The following is a 21,196-nucleotide window of genomic DNA, read 5'->3' on the forward strand; positions in this document are numbered from 1 at the left end:
CGGTCGTGTTTGAGTGTCTGCTTCATGCACAGTGGGCGGAGCTTATTTAGGGTTGCGCTATCAATAGCAAAGCACGTGGCCATGTGTACATGTGACACATTCGATGCATTTGTGGTCAAGTGTATAGTGGTGTATATATTTACGGTAGAACAGCAGCGCAACAACAGTTTCGGTAAATTAAAAGTACGATACATAAATACGAAATCGACGTCAGTTACATAAGTTTTAGCAACAAGATTTCTTCATCTCAATCAGAAAATGGCATATAGCTGGGTAGTTAAGGCTAAAATGTTTAGTTTTGGTCACTTGCATTCAACAGTTACACCACACAATAATGAGACTAAAAACTAAAGACTGAACAAAAAAAGAAACGTCAGGTTTTATTTTAACTACTATTTTAAATTATCATGATGATGTAAACTATGATCAAGTGTATAGTACACAGTGTTGTGAGTAGATATCAACACAAATCGGTCACTGAAACATTATCAAACCCGTGTTGGGCCTCAGTCTGCATCAATCAGAGTGAGTGAGTGAGTTGGGTTTAACGCCGCTTTTAACAATATTCCAGTTATATCGCGGCGTGTCAGCTTAATGTGGTAGGAAAGCCCGAAGTGATGCAGGTCTGAGACGTTTACCACTTCAGTGAAACCCACGAGCACGGGTATGGTGCTGACAAACCTAGAAACATAATCGGGGCGAACCGGGATTCGAACCCACAATTATAGGTTTCTGGCGAACCCAAGGGATGCAACTCTGCACAGCGAATCACGGCGCCTTAGACGACTGGGTCACCCGTGCCCCGCATCAATCAGAGCTCATCCGGGTCTCGTTGACGTCACATATGTCTGGGTTTCATTCCACTCTGCCAACAAGGCATCGTCAAGTTCCCGGATGTTCTGGGGCTTTTCTGACATCGTTGCACACGTCTGTCCAAGGGGAGCCCCACAAATGTTCAGTCTGGACTTTGGTCTGGCCAAGACAAGACATCCGTTAACCTGCAGGAAATCTCGTGTTGTGCGTGCGGTGTGACTTGTGACGTTGTCACGTTGAAGCGTCACGTCGGCGTTGGCGTTGAAGTCAGGGACAACCTGCTGAGCAAGAATCCCGTCCCTGCAGCGCCACGCATTCAGATTTCCACGAATAGAAACAAGAGCTGCCGGCCTCAACGCGTGTGGATGTGTCACTTTAGTTCTTTTATGAGTGCTTCATTTAATTCTCTACTTTCTTTGGTTTGTCCGGGTTCAGTAAGTGCAAGGCCAAGCACGTGGATGTAAATAGAATAGGAAATGAACTTGTGTACAGGGCCCATACAATCTGGAGTGAGTGAGTATGGTTTTACGCCGCTTTTAGCAATATTCCAGGAATATCACAGCGGGGGACACCAGAAATTGTACCCATGTCGGGATTCGAACCCGTGTCCGGCGTGACGAGCGAACGCTTTAACCACTAGGCTAACCCACTGCCCCATACAATGTGTAAGTATTAACACAATATATAAGTAAAAACATCTTAATCATAACCAGCCATTCTATAACAAATGTAAATGGTGTAAAAGGGTATAATTCTTGATGAAAATGTTGAAGTGTGTATCACAGGAAAGCAATGTTGTTATGATAATAACATGTACTTACTACCTTAGTAACAAGTTGCAATATTTCACATTTGTTTTTATTATAGCTTGTACCTGTCAACATTAAGCCTTACAATTGAGGGGCCAGTAAAAGAATTGGAAGAAAATACATAATATCGGTCACAAGACTCAAGATTGAATCAAGAATGTATGAATCATGAATGTATGAATCAAGAATGTATGAATCAATCTATGCTGATGTCTAAAATATACCATTCACGACAGTGTACAGAATTATGTGTCAATGGCCAAAGTGTATCACCTACAGGAACTATGCGTATCCGTCTGCAATTCCAGCCCAAACCATTACACATCCAGCTCCTCCAAAATGATCTCTCTCAGGAACACAAGCGTCAGCATAACGTTCATCCCTGTACGCCCGATGTCGACTGTCAAATCTGGAGAGTGAAAAACAGGATTCGTCACTAAAGAGCACCCCCTGCCATCCACGTCGAGACCAACGCAGATGAGCACGAGCCCACTCTCGACGTTGACGTCGATGACGTTGTGCTAAAACTAGCCCAACGTATGACCATATTGTCGCAGCCGATTCTGTGGTTCCTTGAGAGGTCTGTGCAGTAACAGTTGCTGTGAGGAACGGATTGCGTAAATGTGACGTCACAATGAAACCGTCTGGAGCTGGTGTTGTCACACGTGGACGTCTACGTCTCGGACGACCAGTGGCTACTCCAGCTGCATTGTAACGCCTCCTCGGACGTTGTACTGACCTCATGGACGCACCAACTAGTCTGCATGCGTGCAACATTCCGATGGCTCTGTCAAAATTCTTGGATAATTCTCAATTTACTGTGCGGGTTTGATACCCGACCACGCTTGTCTTATCTTTCAACTACGTTACTGCAGAGAAAAAAATAGAAATATAGTTCAATTAAATCATTTTAGAAATCAGACGTTTTTTGGTTTGGTTCTATGTATAATTAAACATATTTACTACTGGTGTTCAGGAAGAAGCCTTACTTGAAACACAAGAAGTTGAGCCAATATTTCTTAGCTTGACAAGAATATATGAATATGTCACGTGTGTCCACATAACAATGCACATAATCAACTGATAAATAAGTATATAAATAAACAAGATGTTTGACCTCCATTCGGCCTGTCTAGATAACATTGCACTTCCGATAAAGACAAATCCAATACGCATACTAGTATTCTAAGACAATATTAATAATGGATTTATTTTTCTTTCACATAATTCACACACAAAACGGAGTTTAATCATGAGATCCACTTGTGTCCCATGTATTTTATGGTCGGTGGATTTGGAAACACTTGGCGAACAAGTTTCAATACACAATCTGGCATCACTTCCCATCTCATCCCACATGTGCTCGATTGGTGAGAGATCAGGGGAGCGAGCCGTCCAGGGGATGACATTCACGTTGTTCTGTTGAAGAGAATCCTGAACAAGTCGAGCAATATGAGGCCGGGCGTTGTCATGTTGAAAGGTAATGCCTTGGCCATGACGACGCAAAAACGGTAGAACAACAGGGCTGAGGATCTCGTCGCAATAGCGCTGACCGTTGAGATTTCCCTCTACCACTTAAACGGGTCCTCTGTCTTGCTGTAATCCCTACCCATACCATAACGCTGCCGCCCCCGAAACGATCTTCTTCCATGACACAATGATGGACGTAACGTTCACTTCGACGTCGGTACACTCGAATCCGTCCATCGCTGTGGCTGAGGTGAAAACGAGACTCGTCAGCTTGGTGTGTTGGCTAATTTAGATTAATTCATTATCCTAGCTTACATGTAGCTTCAAGCTGGCAACGTGAGTTCGTTCCTACACGCGGCGCTAATTGAAATCCGACAAAGTGCCCCCCGTAAAGTGCATTACTCCCTCACTCAAATAGATGCGTGTTGAATAATGTGACAATGTGATGGTGTTATTGTCAGTGGATGGGAAATCCCCGCGACGTTATAGGGAAACACATCACTATTTCTATCTCAAATAAAACGTCACTGGGAAACACATCACTATTTCTATCTCAAATAAAACGTCACTGGGAAACACAGCACTATTTCTATCTCAAATAAGACGTCACTGGGAAACACATCTCCAACACAAATCAGTTCTCCGTCAGTTACGATAGGTATCGTAGTTGTACGATCTGCGACAGGTTTATGATAGTTTCGAAAATCAATCTTATATCAAACTTACGATCTCTTCATCTTTGAACGTAAGTTGTTAAGATAGATCGTAGCCAAGATCGTTTCGAAAATCTAGACCCACCATCCGCCATCTTGCCTTGACACAGCCTACTCCTGAAGGTCCCGCATCGTTGAATTCCAACATTTCTTAACAAATATATAGGTCGAGATGTACACCAACGAAACAATTTAGATTTCCGAGGTGAACTAACATGGTTACACCGAAGTGGTAAACGTCTCAGACCTGCATCACTTCGGGCTTTCCTCCCACATTAAGCTGATACGCCGTGATATAGGACACAGGCTGGACGCAGTCGTAAGCATAAACGATCACACAAATATATATCTCTAATAATATACAGTAAACTACGGTTATAAAGAACACGCTTATAACGAACTGACGGATATAACGAACCCACTTTTTGGTCCCGACTACTTGCTGTAGTCATGCTGTATATGTACTTATAACGAACTAGAATTAGAAGTCCCGTTGAGTTCGTTATAACCGTAGTTTACTGTAGTTATCCTTGACTTTGATAGTACCTGGCAGTTAGTTTCATTGTGGGTGGTTAGATGTTGTCGACAGACCCGCACAGCCTCCTGTGTTATTAGGGTGAGGTGAAATGGGGCTTATCGTCGCGTCCTAGATTATTACACTTATATAGCGACGTGCATGTACGTGTGTGTGTGTGTGTGGCTGCTTGTACTAGTCCGGGCTGATTCCGATTTATAGTGCTAGCCCACTGAGATACCATGCCGCAGTTTAACATGAATACCCCACTCAGACACAGTATACTGACTCCGAGCCGACCAGTCCTTGTTTTAGCCCATTAATGCCGAGCGCCAGACAGGGTAAAAACAAGTACCATCTCTTAACGTCTTTTGGTATGACGCGGCCGGGGATCGAACCCCGGACCTTCCGCTCTCCAGGCGGACCCTCTACCACAAGACCACGGAGGCGGTCTTGTGTTATTAAGAGCTAATATTAGGTAACTAACGGCATCTACATAAGGCCTGGGTCTCGATATATACGGAGTCCAGTGGCAGATACTTCACTCTGCCACGAGTACAGACTTAAAGGGACTCAGCAGCCTTCTCTCTGTTTTAAGGTGATAGCCAAGTAATCAGCTCTACCAAATTAATTGTGACGTACGTAGCAAACGGGACCATGCCAACACAGGCAAAATTATATAAAATATTTACATACCTGTGCTAATTACACACACACACACACACACACACACACACACACACACACACGCCCACGCCCACACCTGAAGGAAATTCGTCACGTTGTTTCTTTATTCAAGAGTGAAAATATAAGCATTTGTTTTTTTATCGTTTTATCACAAACAACAAGAAAGTTTTTGTATCGGACGTGTACGTTATACATAAGTGCATAATTCTAATATAAATATGTAGGGGATAGTGGGAAATAACTTAAAGTTTCTGAAATATTGTAAGAAATATAAGTTTCCAGTAATAGTTGTATGATAATAATGAACGAATTGTCACGTGACGTGGAAGGGGTGGCACAACACGTGGCGGGGGGAGACACTACTCGAAATAACGAGAAAAAACTTGAAATTTCGAGATGAAAGTTGAGTTAGCAGGATCGGGACTCTAAGTTTCGAGTTTTTGACATAGTTTTGAATTACGAGAAAGCAATCAAAATTATGAAATTATATTAAATAGGACGAGAAAAAATCGACATTTCGAAAAAATACACAAGTAATTGAAATAATATGAAATTTCGATTTAATATAAACTTATGCTCCAAAGTGGCACCATTGGCTGTCGATGCTGTCAGATGGACAATCCCCTCGGCCCAGGGTATGCATTTCCTGGTGTTAAAGGATTACGTCCGACGTGATCACCACAATCATGTGGTATTTGTTCACTATAGGAAACATCAAGTATTCTAAGTTATCCATACTATCTATAAGTGAAATATTATTTAAACAAATCTAAATAGTATATTTTACTGGACTTATGCAAGGGAGATGGAAAGAATACATTTTCTCACTATTTAAGGAATTGTTTTGACGAGACTGACCACCCGATCCCTTTAGTCGCGTCTTAGGAGCCTGGACAAGCACGCCACGGAACCAGTGCGGGGAAACTAATTTAAATATGTGTCAGGTATTTCGTGTTCGTCCAACTTCCAAATGCCTATCAAAGACTTCATTTTGGAAGCCACATATTGAAAAAGTACATTCTAGTTCAGCACACGGTACAAGTAACACACCCTACTCCTCCCTTATCTCGTTACCTTAGCTTTGATGAACTAGAATGTACTTTTTCAATATGTGGCTTCCAAAATGAAGTCTTTCCTACACTGTAAAAAATGGGTGTTTAGATCGTTTAGGTAACTAAACGGATTTTGTTTAGAAACAAATCGTTTACGTTTAATATCTAAACAATTTCCATTTAGTCGCCTTACTCGGTACTGTTTAGATATTAAACATTTACTTTTTAATACACATATAAAGCAAATATTAAAAGGAAGCCTTAAAGAACTTTTTTTCAAATTAACAAAGTATTAATAATAGAGGAAATACTATGGATATAGTTGTCGGAAATATAACCTGTTCACTGAATTCTTTACGATTTTACTCTTTCTTTGGTGATTTAAGTAACAGATAGATCCCAGTATAAAAACATACTCTCAGTGACCATACAAATAACCCAACACATATCTTAACATACTGTGGACTTCTACAACTGCATTTTCTATTGTGTAGCTGTTATAAAATTAGTTTGAATTTATAACGCCACCATTCTAAACGAAGTGTATTTAGTTTGATTAAACATGCATGTTTAGTTTCTAAGCGTCATAGTTTAGTTTCTATATGTAAATGAACATAGTGGTTTAGTTTCTAAACACATACCGTTTATATTTACAAAATATCCCAGAAGTTATTATATTAAAGAAACAAGTGGTACTGTCTCTATTTTAACAAAAACTAATGTGAATAAATAGTTTTGGACACATTCGTCATGTATGATTTAAAGGCTCATCACCTGTTTAGTTTCTAAACGACTAATGTGTAGATTAAGAGTTATCCCGCCTGTGACCTTGCCCTTTCGACGCGTCCTTTTACCCTTGACGGAGACGCCATCTTACACCACAGTGAGGATCTTCCAGGTGATTTTTTCTATTTTCTATTTTGGCAGTTAAAACATATATTTGGTCAACATCTAAGGCAATAAATTGAATCAGTACGATGTAGGGATATGTAGAATGAAGATTTACATACATTTTTATTGTAAATACAATGCATTTGGAGTTGATTAAGAAAGCAGCGGTGTTGCTACTTGTGGATTTTTTTCTTCTCTGGTGGGGTGCATGGTCTTGTAGGTCTATCACAGAATAACTTGTTTTTGCCTGTCCTAATTCTTATGTTATGGAAAGAATGGATAATTTTACTTGTTCAATGTGTTTCTAGGCCACATGTAATCCTTTAAACTATGAACATCGCCCTTGTCCGATATCACAAACATGACCGAAACTTTGTTGTGACATGCACTGCAGCATCTTGCTCGTATTCTACATCTATTATTTCATATATTGCAGATTTTCATGGAGATCAAATTAATGAAAAGTGGGGAAATTTGGAGGTCAGTGGAAAAATCAACAAATGATTTATTCAACGCCGTGAAGGAAGTCATGCCCCCCCACTGACGAAGCTGATGTAAGACTAAAACATATTATTTCAGATTAGCAAAATTACTAAAACTTTATATTGGAAATGATCACTATTCATTTTAATTATTGTACGTCCATTTAGAAATAATTTCATGCTTTGACTTTTGCAGGAACTAATGGAAGATATTGAAGCTCTTCGCGATCGCTATATGGTGAGGGAAACAGGATATGACAGGGGCCGAGGAGCGAAAAGCACCTCTATATTGGAAAAAATCAAAGGTGTCTTTTACTCTTTTACCGTCTTTTGTCTATTCTATTTCATTTTACAATGATTAGACATTTTCGGCATGTAAGGAGTTATTTGTAAGACTTGATTAAAGGTAATTGCTGGGGGCGGTAGTATTTTTTTTAGATCAGTGCGTGTATTGATTAAGGTTATTCTTTTCTTTATTAGATCTATACTGATGTATAAATGTCACGAAAAAAATAATAGAAATATTAAGTATGATGATATTATTATTATTATTATTATCATTATTATCACGCATATATGTTGGTTGCAGGAGTTGCCGAGGAAGCCGAGAAAACAAAGTTGCCAGTAGGGCCGATGCTTCGGATCTTTGTAAAGGACAACCGGATAACTGAGGCAATCATACACGCCGACGGGGTAAACCTTCCTGTCATAAGGAACTTCAGGAGGGCAGTGGTCCAGCTGCTGGCCATATACTATGTAGCTTGGCTGGATTACCCGAGGCAGTATGCACAGATGTTAGGCGTTATGAAAGAACTCTTTTTCAAGGAAACCTTTGGTTCCAAAACCAAAAATTGTGTTCACTTCTTGAAGAAAGTTGAAGCATGCACGATTGACGTGATTAGAATGACATGTTTCCTGATGGCAAAATAAAATGTTTAATTCTACATTTCTTTTGTTAAAAATGTGTATATCCCAGTTATGTACTTTTAATAGGTATGAAGACATCATATGATATTGATTCTAGCTTAATTCAGTTATACAGGCTAAACGCTAAACGCGTTTTAAAAGTGGAGACATTTCAGCGTTTAGTTTTCTAAACGCATAGCGTTTAATACAAGGTGTTTAGTAACTAAACATGCATATTTAGAAACCTAAACGTTGGTGTTTAGAAACTAACAAGTAGTGTTCAGAAACAAAACGCTAAACGCGTTTTAAAAGTGGAGACATTTTGCCGTTTAGTTTACCGTTTAATCGCTAAACAATCGTTTTTTCTGTGTAGTGAGCATTCCAACATCGGGGGCTGTCGGTTAAAACCATACTCACTCACTCACTCCAACATCCGGCCGACGTCGGTTGTAAACCCGCCGGATGCCGAATTCTTTTTTCTGACACACATTTTCATAAGATCTGAAAAGTGAACGTTGTGCGAGAATTGCGCTCACGCGGTACTGGATCTACCTCCGGCTATAAACTTACGCAGAGATGTAGAATATTAAATTTCCCATCCAATGGTGTAAATTTAACTGCAAATATTAAACCGGTTTGAATAAAAAAGACACCCATAAGTGTTGTCCGAGAATTTATTCTGAGTTGAAAAACAGCAAATTTCGTACACCGAAAATGTACTGTGCGAAGATGCTTTTCAATTAGCAGCTTTACGGAAACTGTGAGCGAACAAAATACTGCCTAATATCTGAACGACATAAATATATATTAAATGGATTCATATGCTTATGTATAACGTTATAATTCAATACATAAAATAGCCTGCCGTAAATGACGAAAACTGATTTACAACGTACAACGAAAAGGGAGCATAACTCCGCTATGTTTAGCACTAGTTTATTGTAACTCAAGTCTCTTGGTGAGAATTAGCTGTTGACAATGACAATATATTTTCGTGGTGTTTTGTTCACGAGGAACCAAACTATTCCAACACAAATATCGATATTGAAACTGTATACGTTTATAGTATAAAAAACCCATAAGGAATGATGAAATCGTACTTCATAAAACAGGAAGTAACAGCGAAATGGATGGCCCTAACTCACCTATAACTCAAGTCTCATAACCGGTATACGTGAAACGTGATTTTCTAAACACTATCCAATATGGCGGAAAGTTTGTGTTCGGATCTGCGTATTTTCCAAAACATTCTAAACAAGTCTAGGGTTATCGGCGACGTTTTGGAATGATCACTGGTGATTTGATAAAAGACCGTGATCACTAATATGCTATTTTTGAAATTCATTTTCCCCAGTAAATGTCCGAAATTTAAATTTCAAAACATGTGGTAAATAACGCCGTTATTGATTTAATAATGTGTACAAAATGGCGACATTTACGATGTACCAGTCCTAATTTTTAGAGGTCATGTTCAATAGTTTTGCTTTGCCTGAATTGCCAGTGGATGATATCGCAGAACAGGGAATTTCCCACAGTATTTAAAACTGTTAAGTGTATTTGTACATGTGTGCCTGATGTATGCTGAATTCTATTTGACTTCAAAGTGAGGGTTGAGTGAGTGAGTGAGTGTATATGGTTTTACGCCGCTTTTAGCAATATTCCAGCAATATCACGGCGGGGGACACCAGAAATGGGCTTCACACATTGTACCCATGTCGGGAATCGAACCCGGGTCTTCGGCGTGACGAGCGAACGCTTTAACCACTAGTCTACCCGACCGCCCCAAGTGAGGGTTGAAGAGGATGGACATATCTAGTAGGCCACAACAGCAATCGACCGCCGTCGGCAATATCGGCCTCGGCATTGGCTAAATCATCTGCTGGGCCGATCGATGCTCGTGATAGACACTGTCCAATGAGTGACACAAAACATTTACAATTTGGTTATTGATACAATGATTCTGTGAAAACTCAAAATGTTAACTAATATTTAAATTTGAAATCAAATAGCACATTCACTGGTCATTTTGGCGGCACATAAAAAAAACAGACTGTGAGAGAAAAATACGGACTGGATTCGTCAGATCTTACAGTTCTTTTAACATATTAAAACATACTGGCAAAAGTTCAATGTCTCAGTAGTACTCAGTAGGTTTTCGATCGTTGGTCCAAGGTTTTCGAAACATTATTCAAGGGAAGCTACTCTTGCAATAGTGGGCGCTGTTGCTCACGCGCGGTTCAAGCAGACGACGCAAAAGGCTATCGCTGCACTTGGATAACATATTTTGATTTGACATAGTCGTAAGTGGTAAGTGCCTACATAGCTGATTTGTTTATGGTTTGTTCAGCTCATTTTCAAAACTTACACTTGAAAAAAGAAACTTTTCATTCAAAATTCGATGTTTTGAATGCGATATTTGCATCAACGATGTTACGATCTATCGATGTGTGCCAAGCTGTACCTACCGAAGATGCCTGCATTTTATGTAAAATCGCTATCTGAAATTTTCTTACAGGTCGATTCCATGCTTTCAAATAGGTTTTTGTTTCCTTGTGGTCTGTGACTATATTTGTCGTAAAAGGCGACTAACGTGATGTGGGTGGTCAGGCTCGCTGACTTGGTTGATGCATGTCATCGTATCCCAACTGTGTGGATCCATGCTCATGATGTCAATCACTGGATTGTCTGGTCCAGACTCGATTATTTGCAGACCGCCGTCATATAGCTGGAATATTGCCGAGTGCGGTGTTAAACAAAAACAAACAAAACAAACAACTTTTCATAGCTCCATCTTCTCCGTAGCTGAGACTGACTGTCACCAGTATGTAGAGAGTCCTCAAAGTGATTTGTTTGTTTGTTGTTTAACGCTGCAAAAAAACTACTTGCTACAGCTATCTACTTAACCAAACCTGGAATTTCAAAGAGCAAACTAAATACTCATTGTTTCAATGATGAGATATTGAATAGGTTTAAATTACTGAAGGTGGGACAGGAACTGAAGGAAATACATCATGGACAAGCACATATATATATTCCACTCCAGTGCTCAGTGAGATTTCTGGTTCCTGAAACACAGATAGGTCTGGTATGGGGCATGTGAGAGTGTGAGTTATCTCCCTTTGACCACATGCCCAGAAGAACAAAATGTCCATCAGTATTAAACCCCATTTTATTATAATAAATATGAATGTACTCCAATGATGTTGTAGACATTTCAAGCATGTGAAGGTACATATACAGAGAAATCATGTAAAAAATCAATTCTCATGATCACAGTACATCACACACCATTAACAGTTATACCACAGTATCCTCATCTATACCACAGTATTCTCATCGCACAGTTATACCACAGTATCCTTATCGCACAGTTATACCAGTCTCCTCATCACACAGTTATACCATAGTCTCCTTGTCACACAGTTATACCACAGTCTCCTTGTCACACAGTCATACCAGTCTCATCACACTTACACCACTGTATCCTCACCACACAGCTATACCACAGTCTCCTCATCACACAGTCACACCACAGTTTGTCAGTACCATACCTGTGCTCGTGGGTTTCACTGACGTGGTAAACGTCTGCGACCTGTCTCCTAATCACACAGTTATACCACAGTCTCCTCACCACAGTTATACCACAGTCTCATCACAGTTATACCACAGTCTCCTCACCACAGTTATACCACAGTTTCCTAATCACACAGTTATACCAGTCTCATCACCACAGTCTCCTCATCACAGTTATACCACAGTCTCCTCATCACAGTTATACCACAGTCTCCTCATCACAGTTATACCACAGTCTCCTCATCACAGTTATACCAGTTTCCTAATCACACAGTTATACCACAGTCTCATCACAGTTATACCACAGTCTCATCACCACAGTTATACCACAGTTTCCTAATCACACAGTTATACCAGTCTCATCACCACAGTTATACCACAGTCTCCTCATCACAGTTATACTACAGTCTCCTCATCACAGTTATACCACAGTCTCCTCATCACAGTTATACCAGTTTCCTAATCATACAGTTATACCACAGTCTCATCACAGTTATACCACAGTCTCATCACCACAGTTTCCTCATCACACAGTTATACCACAGTCTCCTAATCACACAGTTATACCACAGTCTCATCAAACAGGTATACCACAGTCTCCTCATCACAGTTATACCACAGTCTCCTCATCACAGTTATACCACAGTCTCATCACAGTTATACTACAGTCTTCTCATCATAGTTATACCACATTCTCCTCATCACACAGTTATACCACCGTCCCCTCATCACACAGTTTTCTCCCACAATTATGCCAAAGTTTCCTAATCACACAGTTATACCAGTCTCCTCATCACACAGTTTCCTCCCACACATAACATATACTCCCATATACACAGAAAACATCACACAGGCATACAGTCACAGACACAACACAACAGGGAACTACTCACACAAGAACACAGCGAACAACACCCCATCTTCCTTCACAAACAGGTAGGAAGCAGTGTGTCCATTGTAACACAGAAATGATGAATAGAAAAAATGATTAGTTGCTTTATCATTCTAAAACTTAACAAAATAAATAATACAAATCAACAAGTTGTGCAGTAAATAACATAATGCAACCATCGAGTCAGATGAAAAAAATGAGGTCAGTACCATTCACGCAGCGACGGTGTGACTATATCGGAGTAACACACAAACTCTCCTATTGCTCCTTGAAGTTAATGACCCACATGACTGACGTAGGGGTGTACACAGTCAGTATACACCAATCACTGTGGCCAATATTAACACCACAACCCTCCATCTTGATAGTAGCCACACTCACAGCCAACATGTATATAGCTCTTACAATCCTCCATCTTGATAGTGACCACACTCACAGCCAACATGTATATAGCTCTCATAACCCTCCATCTTGATAGTGGCCACACTCACAGCCAACATGTATATAGCTCTCACAATCCTCCATCTTGATAGTGGCCACACTCACAGCCAACATGTATATAGCTCTTACAACCCTCCATCTTGATAGTGACCACACTCACAGCCAACATGTATATAGCTCTCACAATCCCCCATCTTGATAGTGGCCACACTCACAGCCAACATGTATATAGCCCTTGCAACCCTCCATCTTGATAGTGACCACACTCACAGCCAACATGTATATAGCTCTCACAACCCTCCATCTTGATAGTGGCCACACTCACAGCCAACATGTATATAGCTCTTACAATCCTCCATCTTGATAGTGGCCACACTCACAGCCAACATGTATATAGCTCTTACAATCCTCCATCTTGATAGTGGCCACACTCACAGCCAACATGTATATAGCTCTTACAATCCTCCATCTTGATAGTGGCCACACTCACAGCCAACATGTATGTAGCTCTCACAACCCTCTATCTTGATAGTGGCCACACTCACAGCCAACATGTATATAGCTCTCACAACCCTCCATCTTGATAGTGGCCACACTCACAGCCAACATGTATATAGCTCTTACAATCCTCCATCTTGATAGTGACCACACTCACAGCCAACATGTATATAGCTCTTACAATCCTCCATCTTGATAGTGACCACACTCACAGCCAACATGTATGTAGCTCTCACAATCCACCATCTTGATACTGGCCACACTCACAGCCAACAAGTATATAGCTCTCACAACCCTCCATCTTGATAGTGGCCACACTCACATCCAACAAGTATATAGCTCTCACAACCCTCCATCTTGATAGTGGCCACACTCACATCCAACATGTATATAGCTCTCACAACCCTCCATCTTGATAGTGACCACACTCACAGCCAACATGTATATAGCTCTAACAATCCACCATCTTGATAGTGGCCACACTCACAGCCAACATGTATATAGCTCTCACAACCCTCCATCTTGATAGTGACCACACTCACAGCCAACATGTATATAGCTCTTACAACCCTCCATCTTGATAGTGGCCACACTCACAGCCAACATGTATATAGCTCTTACAATCCTTCATCAAGATAGTGGCCACACTCACATCCAACATGTATGTAGCTCTCACAACCCACCATCTTGATAGTGGTCACACTCACAGCCAACATGTATATAGCTCTTACAATCCTCCATCTTGATAGTGACCACACTCACAGCCAACAAGTATATAGCTCTTACAATCCTCCATCTTGATAGTGGCCACACTCACAGCCAACATGTATGTAGCTCTCACAACCCTCTATCTTGATAGTGGCCACACTCACAGCCAACATGTATATAGCTCTCACAACCCTCCATCTTGATAGTGGCCACACTCACAGCCAACATGTATATAGCTCTTACAATCCTCCATCTTGATAGTGACCACACTCACAGCCAACATGTATATAGCTCTTACAATCCTCCATCTTGATAGTGACCACACTCACAGCCAACATGTATGTAGCTCTCACAATCCACCATCTTGATACTGGCCACACTCACAGCCAACAAGTATATAGCTCTCACAACCCTCCATCTTGATAGTGGCCACACTCACATCCAACAAGTATATAGCTCTCACAACCCTCCATCTTGATAGTGGCCACACTCACATCCAACATGTATATAGCTCTCACAACCCTCCATCTTGATAGTGACCACACTCACAGCCAACATGTATATAGCTCTAACAATCCACCATCTTGATAGTGGCCACACTCACAGCCAACATGTATATAGCTCTCACAACCCTCCATCTTGATAGTGACCACACTCACAGCCAACATGTATATAGCTCTTACAACCCTCCATCTTGATAGTGGCCACACTCACAGCCAACATGTATATAGCTCTCCAATCCTTCATCAAGATAGTGGCCACACTCACAGCCAACATGTATATAGCTCTTACAATCCTCCATCTTGATTGTGGCCACACTCACAGCCAACATGTATATAGCTCTCACAATCCCCCATCTTGATAGTGGCCACACTCACAGCCAACATGTATATAGCTCTTACAATCCTCCATCAAGATAGTGGCCACACTCACAGCCAACATGTATATAGCTCTCACAATCCTCCATCTTGATAGTGGCCACACTCACAGCCAACATGTATATAGCTCTCACAATCCCCCATCTTGATAGTGGCCACACTCACAGCCAACATGTATATAGCTCTTACAATCCTCCATCAAGATAGTGGCCACACTCACAGCCAACATGTATATAGCTATCACAATCCTCCATCTTGATTGTGGCCACACTCACAGCCAACATGTATATAGCTCTCACAATCCCCCATCTTGATTGTGGCCACACTCACAGCCAACATGTATATAGCTATCACAATCCCCCATCTTGATAGTGGCCACACTCACAGCCAACATGTATATAGCTCTTACAATCCTCCATCAAGATAGTGGCCACACTCACAGCCAACATGTATATAGCTCTTACAATCCTCCATCTTGATAGTGACCACACTCACAGCCAACATGTATATAGCTCTTACAATCCTCCATCTTGATAGTGACCACACTCACAGCCAACATGTATGTAGCTCTCACAATCCACCATCTTGATACTGGCCACACTCACAGCCAACAAGTATATAGCTCTCACAACCCTCCATCTTGATAGTGGCCACACTCACATCCAACAAGTATATAGCTCTCACAACCCTCCATCTTGATAGTGGCCACACTCACATCCAACATGTATATAGCTCTCACAACCCTCCATCTTGATAGTGACCACACTCACAGCCAACATGTATATAGCTCTAACAATCCACCATCTTGATAGTGGCCACACTCACAGCCAACATGTATATAGCTCTCACAACCCTCCATCTTGATAGTGACCACACTCACAGCCAACATGTATATAGCTCTTACAACCCTCCATCTTGATAGTGGCCACACTCACAGCCAACATGTATATAGCTCTTACAATCCTTCATCAAGATAGTGGCCACACTCACATCCAACATGTATGTAGCTCTCACAACCCACCATCTTGATAGTGGTCACACTCACAGCCAACATGTATATAGCTCTTACAATCCTCCATCTTGATAGTGACCACACTCACAGCCAACAAGTATATAGCTCTTACAATCCTCCATCTTGATAGTGGCCACACTCACAGCCAACATGTATGTAGCTCTCACAACCCTCTATCTTGATAGTGGCCACACTCACAGCCAACATGTATATAGCTCTCACAACCCTCCATCTTGATAGTGGCCACACTCACAGCCAACATGTATATAGCTCTTACAATCCTCCATCTTGATAGTGACCACACTCACAGCCAACATGTATATAGCTCTTACAATCCTCCATCTTGATAGTGACCACACTCACAGCCAACATGTATGTAGCTCTCACAATCCACCATCTTGATACTGGCCACACTCACAGCCAACAAGTATATAGCTCTCACAACCCTCCATCTTGATAGTGGCCACACTCACATCCAACAAGTATATAGCTCTCACAACCCTCCATCTTGATAGTGGCCACACTCACATCCAACATGTATATAGCTCTCACAACCCTCCATCTTGATAGTGACCACACTCACAGCCAACATGTATATAGCTCTAACAATCCACCATCTTGATAGTGGCCACACTCACAGCCAACATGTATATAGCTCTCACAACCCTCCATCTTGATAGTGACCACACTCACAGCCAACATGTATATAGCTCTTACAACCCTCCATCTTGATAGTGGCCACACTCACAGCCAACATGTATATAGCTCTCCAATCCTTCATCAAGATAGTGGCCACACTCACAGCCAACATGTATATAGCTCTTACAATCCTCCATCTTGATTGTGGCCACACTCACAGCCAACATGTATATAGCTCTCACAATCCCCCATCTTGATAGTGGCCACACTCACAGCCAACATGTATATAGCTCTTACAATCCTCCATCAAGATAGTGGCCACACTCACAGCCAACATGTATATAGCTCTCACAATCCTCCATCTTGATAGTGGCCACACTCACAGCCAACATGTATATAGCTCTCACAATCCCCCATCTTGATAGTGGCCACACTCACAGCCAACATGTATATAGCTCTTACAATCCTCCATCAAGATAGTGGCCACACTCACAGCCAACATGTATATAGCTATCACAATCCTCCATCTTGATTGTGGCCACACTCACAGCCAACATGTATATAGCTCTCACAATCCCCCATCTTGATTGTGGCCACACTCACAGCCAACATGTATATAGCTATCACAATCCCCCATCTTGATAGTGGCCACACTCACAGCCAACATGTATATAGCTCTTACAATCCTCCATCAAGATAGTGGCCACACTCACAGCCAACATGTATATAGCTCTTACAATCCTCCATCTTGATAGTGACCACACTCACAGCCAACATGTATATAGCTCTTACAATCCTCCATCTTGATAGTGGCCACACTCACAGCCAACATGTATATAGCTCTTACAATCCTCCATCTTGATAGTGACCACACTCACAGCCAACATGTATATAGCTCTCACAATCCCCCATCTTGATAGTGACCACACTCACAGCCAACATGTATATAGCTATCACAATCCTCCATCTTGATTGTGGCCACACTCACAGCCAACATGTATATAGCTCTCCAATCCTTCATCAAGATAGTGGCCACACTCACATCCAACATGTATATAGCTCTCACAACCCACCATCTTGATAGTGGCCACACTCACAGCCAACATGTATATAGCTCTCACAATCCCCCATCTTGATTGTGGCCAAATGAGTCATCATTGTCTCCAACAAACACATCGCTCTCACAACTCTCTACCAACTCTATGGATGACATTGTTGAATCTGGCTGTTTTCAACACATAGACGTCTCTTACAGCTCTCTACCCATGTTCCACTGCGGTGGATCACATGGTTGACTCTCTGGCCGAGTCATCATTTGTCTCTGACACACAGACATCTCTCACAACTTTCTACCCATGATGCACTGCGGTGGATCATATTGTTGACTCTCTGGCCGAGTCATCATTGTCTCTGACACACAGACATCTCTCACAACTTTCTACCCATGATGCACTGCGGTGGATCACATGGTTGACTCTCTGGCCGAGTCATCATTGTCTCTGACACACAGACATCTCTCACAACTTTCTACCCATGATGCACTGCGGTGGATCATATTGTTGACACTACCCATGATGCACTTTGTGGATTATATTTTGGAATCTGTCAGAGTCATTGTTGTCTCTCACAAGAATATCAATCTCACAACTCTCTTCCCATTGGGTGGATCACATTGTTGAATCTGGCTGTTATTATTGTCTCCAACACAAAGACATCACTCACAACTCTCTACCCAGGTTGCACTGCGGTGGATCATGTTGTTGACTCTGGCCGAGTTGTCATATTCTCAAACACATAGACGTCTCTGGCCAAGTCATCATATCTTCAAACACATAGACGTCTCTGGCCAAGTCATCATATCTTCAAACACATAGACGTCTCTCACAACTCTCTTCCCAGGATGCACTGCAGTGGATCATATTGTTGACTCTCTGGCGGAGTCATCGTTGTCTCCAACATACACACCACTCTCACAACTCTCTAACCAGGATGCACTGCGGTGAATCTCCTTCTCCTGATCGTGGGGATCGTCAGACATCCCTGTCATTGTGTTACTGAACTGATAAATCCTTGCTCGGGGCAAGTGCCCTGACACAATGAGGTAGTCCTTCACAGTCCTTGCTGTCACTTGACACACAATTCGTGCACACAATAACACAATCACAATATATGCAGTCATAAACACAAGGTGCCTTGACATTTCCAGAAGGGGAGACAACTCTGTTATAACCAAACTCTTTAACTTTAGGATGTCCAAGTCTGGAAAAGAAGACACAAAGTAAATAAGTGCTTCAGCAAAAATGCATGATATCAAACATGAGTTAACTATGACAACCTTGAGAGGTGGGGTTCAGATATTCCTGTCAAGACTCGCGTTGATGCATTGATGTCATATATTTACTGTATATGTGTTGCCCTTCACTGGTAGAGGTGAGATAATTTATTACATATTTACTGTATATGTCTTGACCGTCAATGGCAGAGGTGAGATAATTTATTACATATTTACCTGTATATGTGTTGACCTTCAGTGGTAGAGGTGAGATAATTTATTACATATTTACTGTATATGTCTTGACCGTCAATGGCAGAGGTGAGATAATTTATTACATATTTACCTGTATATGTGTTGACCTTCAGTGGCAGGAAGTTGCAGGATGACAGCGGCTGTTGATGTGGAGTATTGAGGAAGGTGAGGTTGCAGGTTACAGCATTAGAGCTGTTGCACAAGTTGGATAACATCGACGTCAGAACAGACATCTGCAACACAGTCACATAATTTCTGAACATTTTACCAACCATGTACATCATTCATCATCTCAAACTGAAACATCTTTGTAGGTTCCTGGTGAATGTAAGAGTGTCACCTACCTGAGTCTCCCATGTATGGAACAGCAACACATTGGTTGTCTCTACGTCGTAGTCCACCGACACCTTCAGCTCCTGCAGAATGGTGTTCATCATATCAGCTACAGTAGACACATGACTATTCACAGTCTGAGCCTGCCATTCCAGCTCAGACATGAGGAGATCTGAGCCAACCAGTGAGTGGAAGTTGTCGGCACAGAGCCAGGAGTCCACGACGTACATGATGCAGCATACAAAGAGGATGACAGCGGCGGTGTACAGGAATCGCCACAGCAGCTTCGACATGAGGGCGCGGTGCAGCCAACACATACAGGCCATAATGTCCTGCACCATCCAAATGTCCTCAAGCTTCTCTCTGGAAGTCTTCGGCTTTGTGGCCAACTTTTGAGCCCAAATGTCTCGCAAAATATCTTCCTTTGAACGTGGATATGACTGACAGAAGTACACATTGAGTTCATTGTCCTGGTTCACGTTGTCATTGTGTGAGAGAACATAGGGATGCTCCAAAGCATCAAACTGTCGGGGGGGATTCTGACCCGTCTTCGTCTCAAGGACTTTTCTGGCTGCCTCGTCCTGCGGAATGAGCTCTTCGCATCCTTGATTGGCCTCCTGAACTTGTGTGTACAACCATGCAAGACGGAACACCCACAGGAAAATGTCCATCAGTAGAAACAAAGTCATGGCGATGTACAATATAGAGTTCAACTTCATGTCTATTGTCTCCACACTACTTGTGGTTCTGTTTTTGCCATCAACGTGTCCCTTGTCTGGAGTGTCCAGAGTCCTCTTCATGACCACATACTTGTAGGCTTGCAGGCTGCTGTTGCTGACTTGGATGGAGGGGACACTGTTCGCCTGGACTGAGTTGATGTTGGTGGCAATCAACGACTGGAAAGAAGGAACTAGTGACTCCAATCTGAAAGAAAAGTATTCATACAAATCATTTTCCAAATTTCAATAAATCTTGAACAACTATGTGTGTTATGGCCATAAATAGGTTTCAATGTGACATGCAGGAACAAACTGGGGGGACAAGTGAAGTTTCAGCTTCACTGGTCCAGTGCTTCTATGCTGATAACAACAGTGCAAGAATCCGTTTTGAGAGAACTTAAGAATATGGTCTAAACAGTTAAAGAGAAGAAATAATGAAAAGCGGAGTCCCACTTCTAACTGAACACATTCCAAGTTTCATTTTGGTCATAAACAGTTTTATCAATACATTGGCAATAGTGAAACTCAAATTTAAATATCTTGAATAAAATGCAATTTTATCATGAGATAGTTTCAGCTTTATTAATTGGGTTCAAGGCGAAGATGTTTATGACTGACGATGATGATGTTAGGATTATG

The 21,196-nt window shown here is 41.6% G+C and overlaps 1 protein-coding gene across 4 annotated transcripts in view; it reads right to left on the reverse strand.

Moving 5' to 3' along the window:
- Positions 1-11,488: 11,488 nt before the first annotated feature.
- Positions 11,489-21,196, reverse strand: part of LOC124118669 — a 289,157-nt gene continuing 279,449 nt past the window's right edge. For all 4 annotated transcript variants that reach the window (XM_048386865.1, XM_048386864.1, XM_046480875.2 and 1 more), the window contains 3 exons: positions 19,850-20,762; positions 19,597-19,738; positions 11,489-19,237 (listed from right to left, as the gene is read on the reverse strand). In XM_048386865.1, the coding sequence (XP_048242822.1) occupies positions 18,894-19,237; positions 19,597-19,738; positions 19,850-20,762 (1,399 nt within the window). In that variant the 3' untranslated portion in view covers positions 11,489-18,893. The remainder of the gene's footprint in view (positions 19,238-19,596; positions 19,739-19,849; positions 20,763-21,196) is intronic.

This window comes from Haliotis rufescens, unplaced genomic scaffold (assembly GCF_023055435.1).
Source record: "Haliotis rufescens isolate VD_foot unplaced genomic scaffold, xgHalRufe1.0.p SCAF_61, whole genome shotgun sequence".
NCBI classification, from domain to species: domain Eukaryota; kingdom Metazoa; phylum Mollusca; class Gastropoda; order Lepetellida; family Haliotidae; genus Haliotis; species Haliotis rufescens.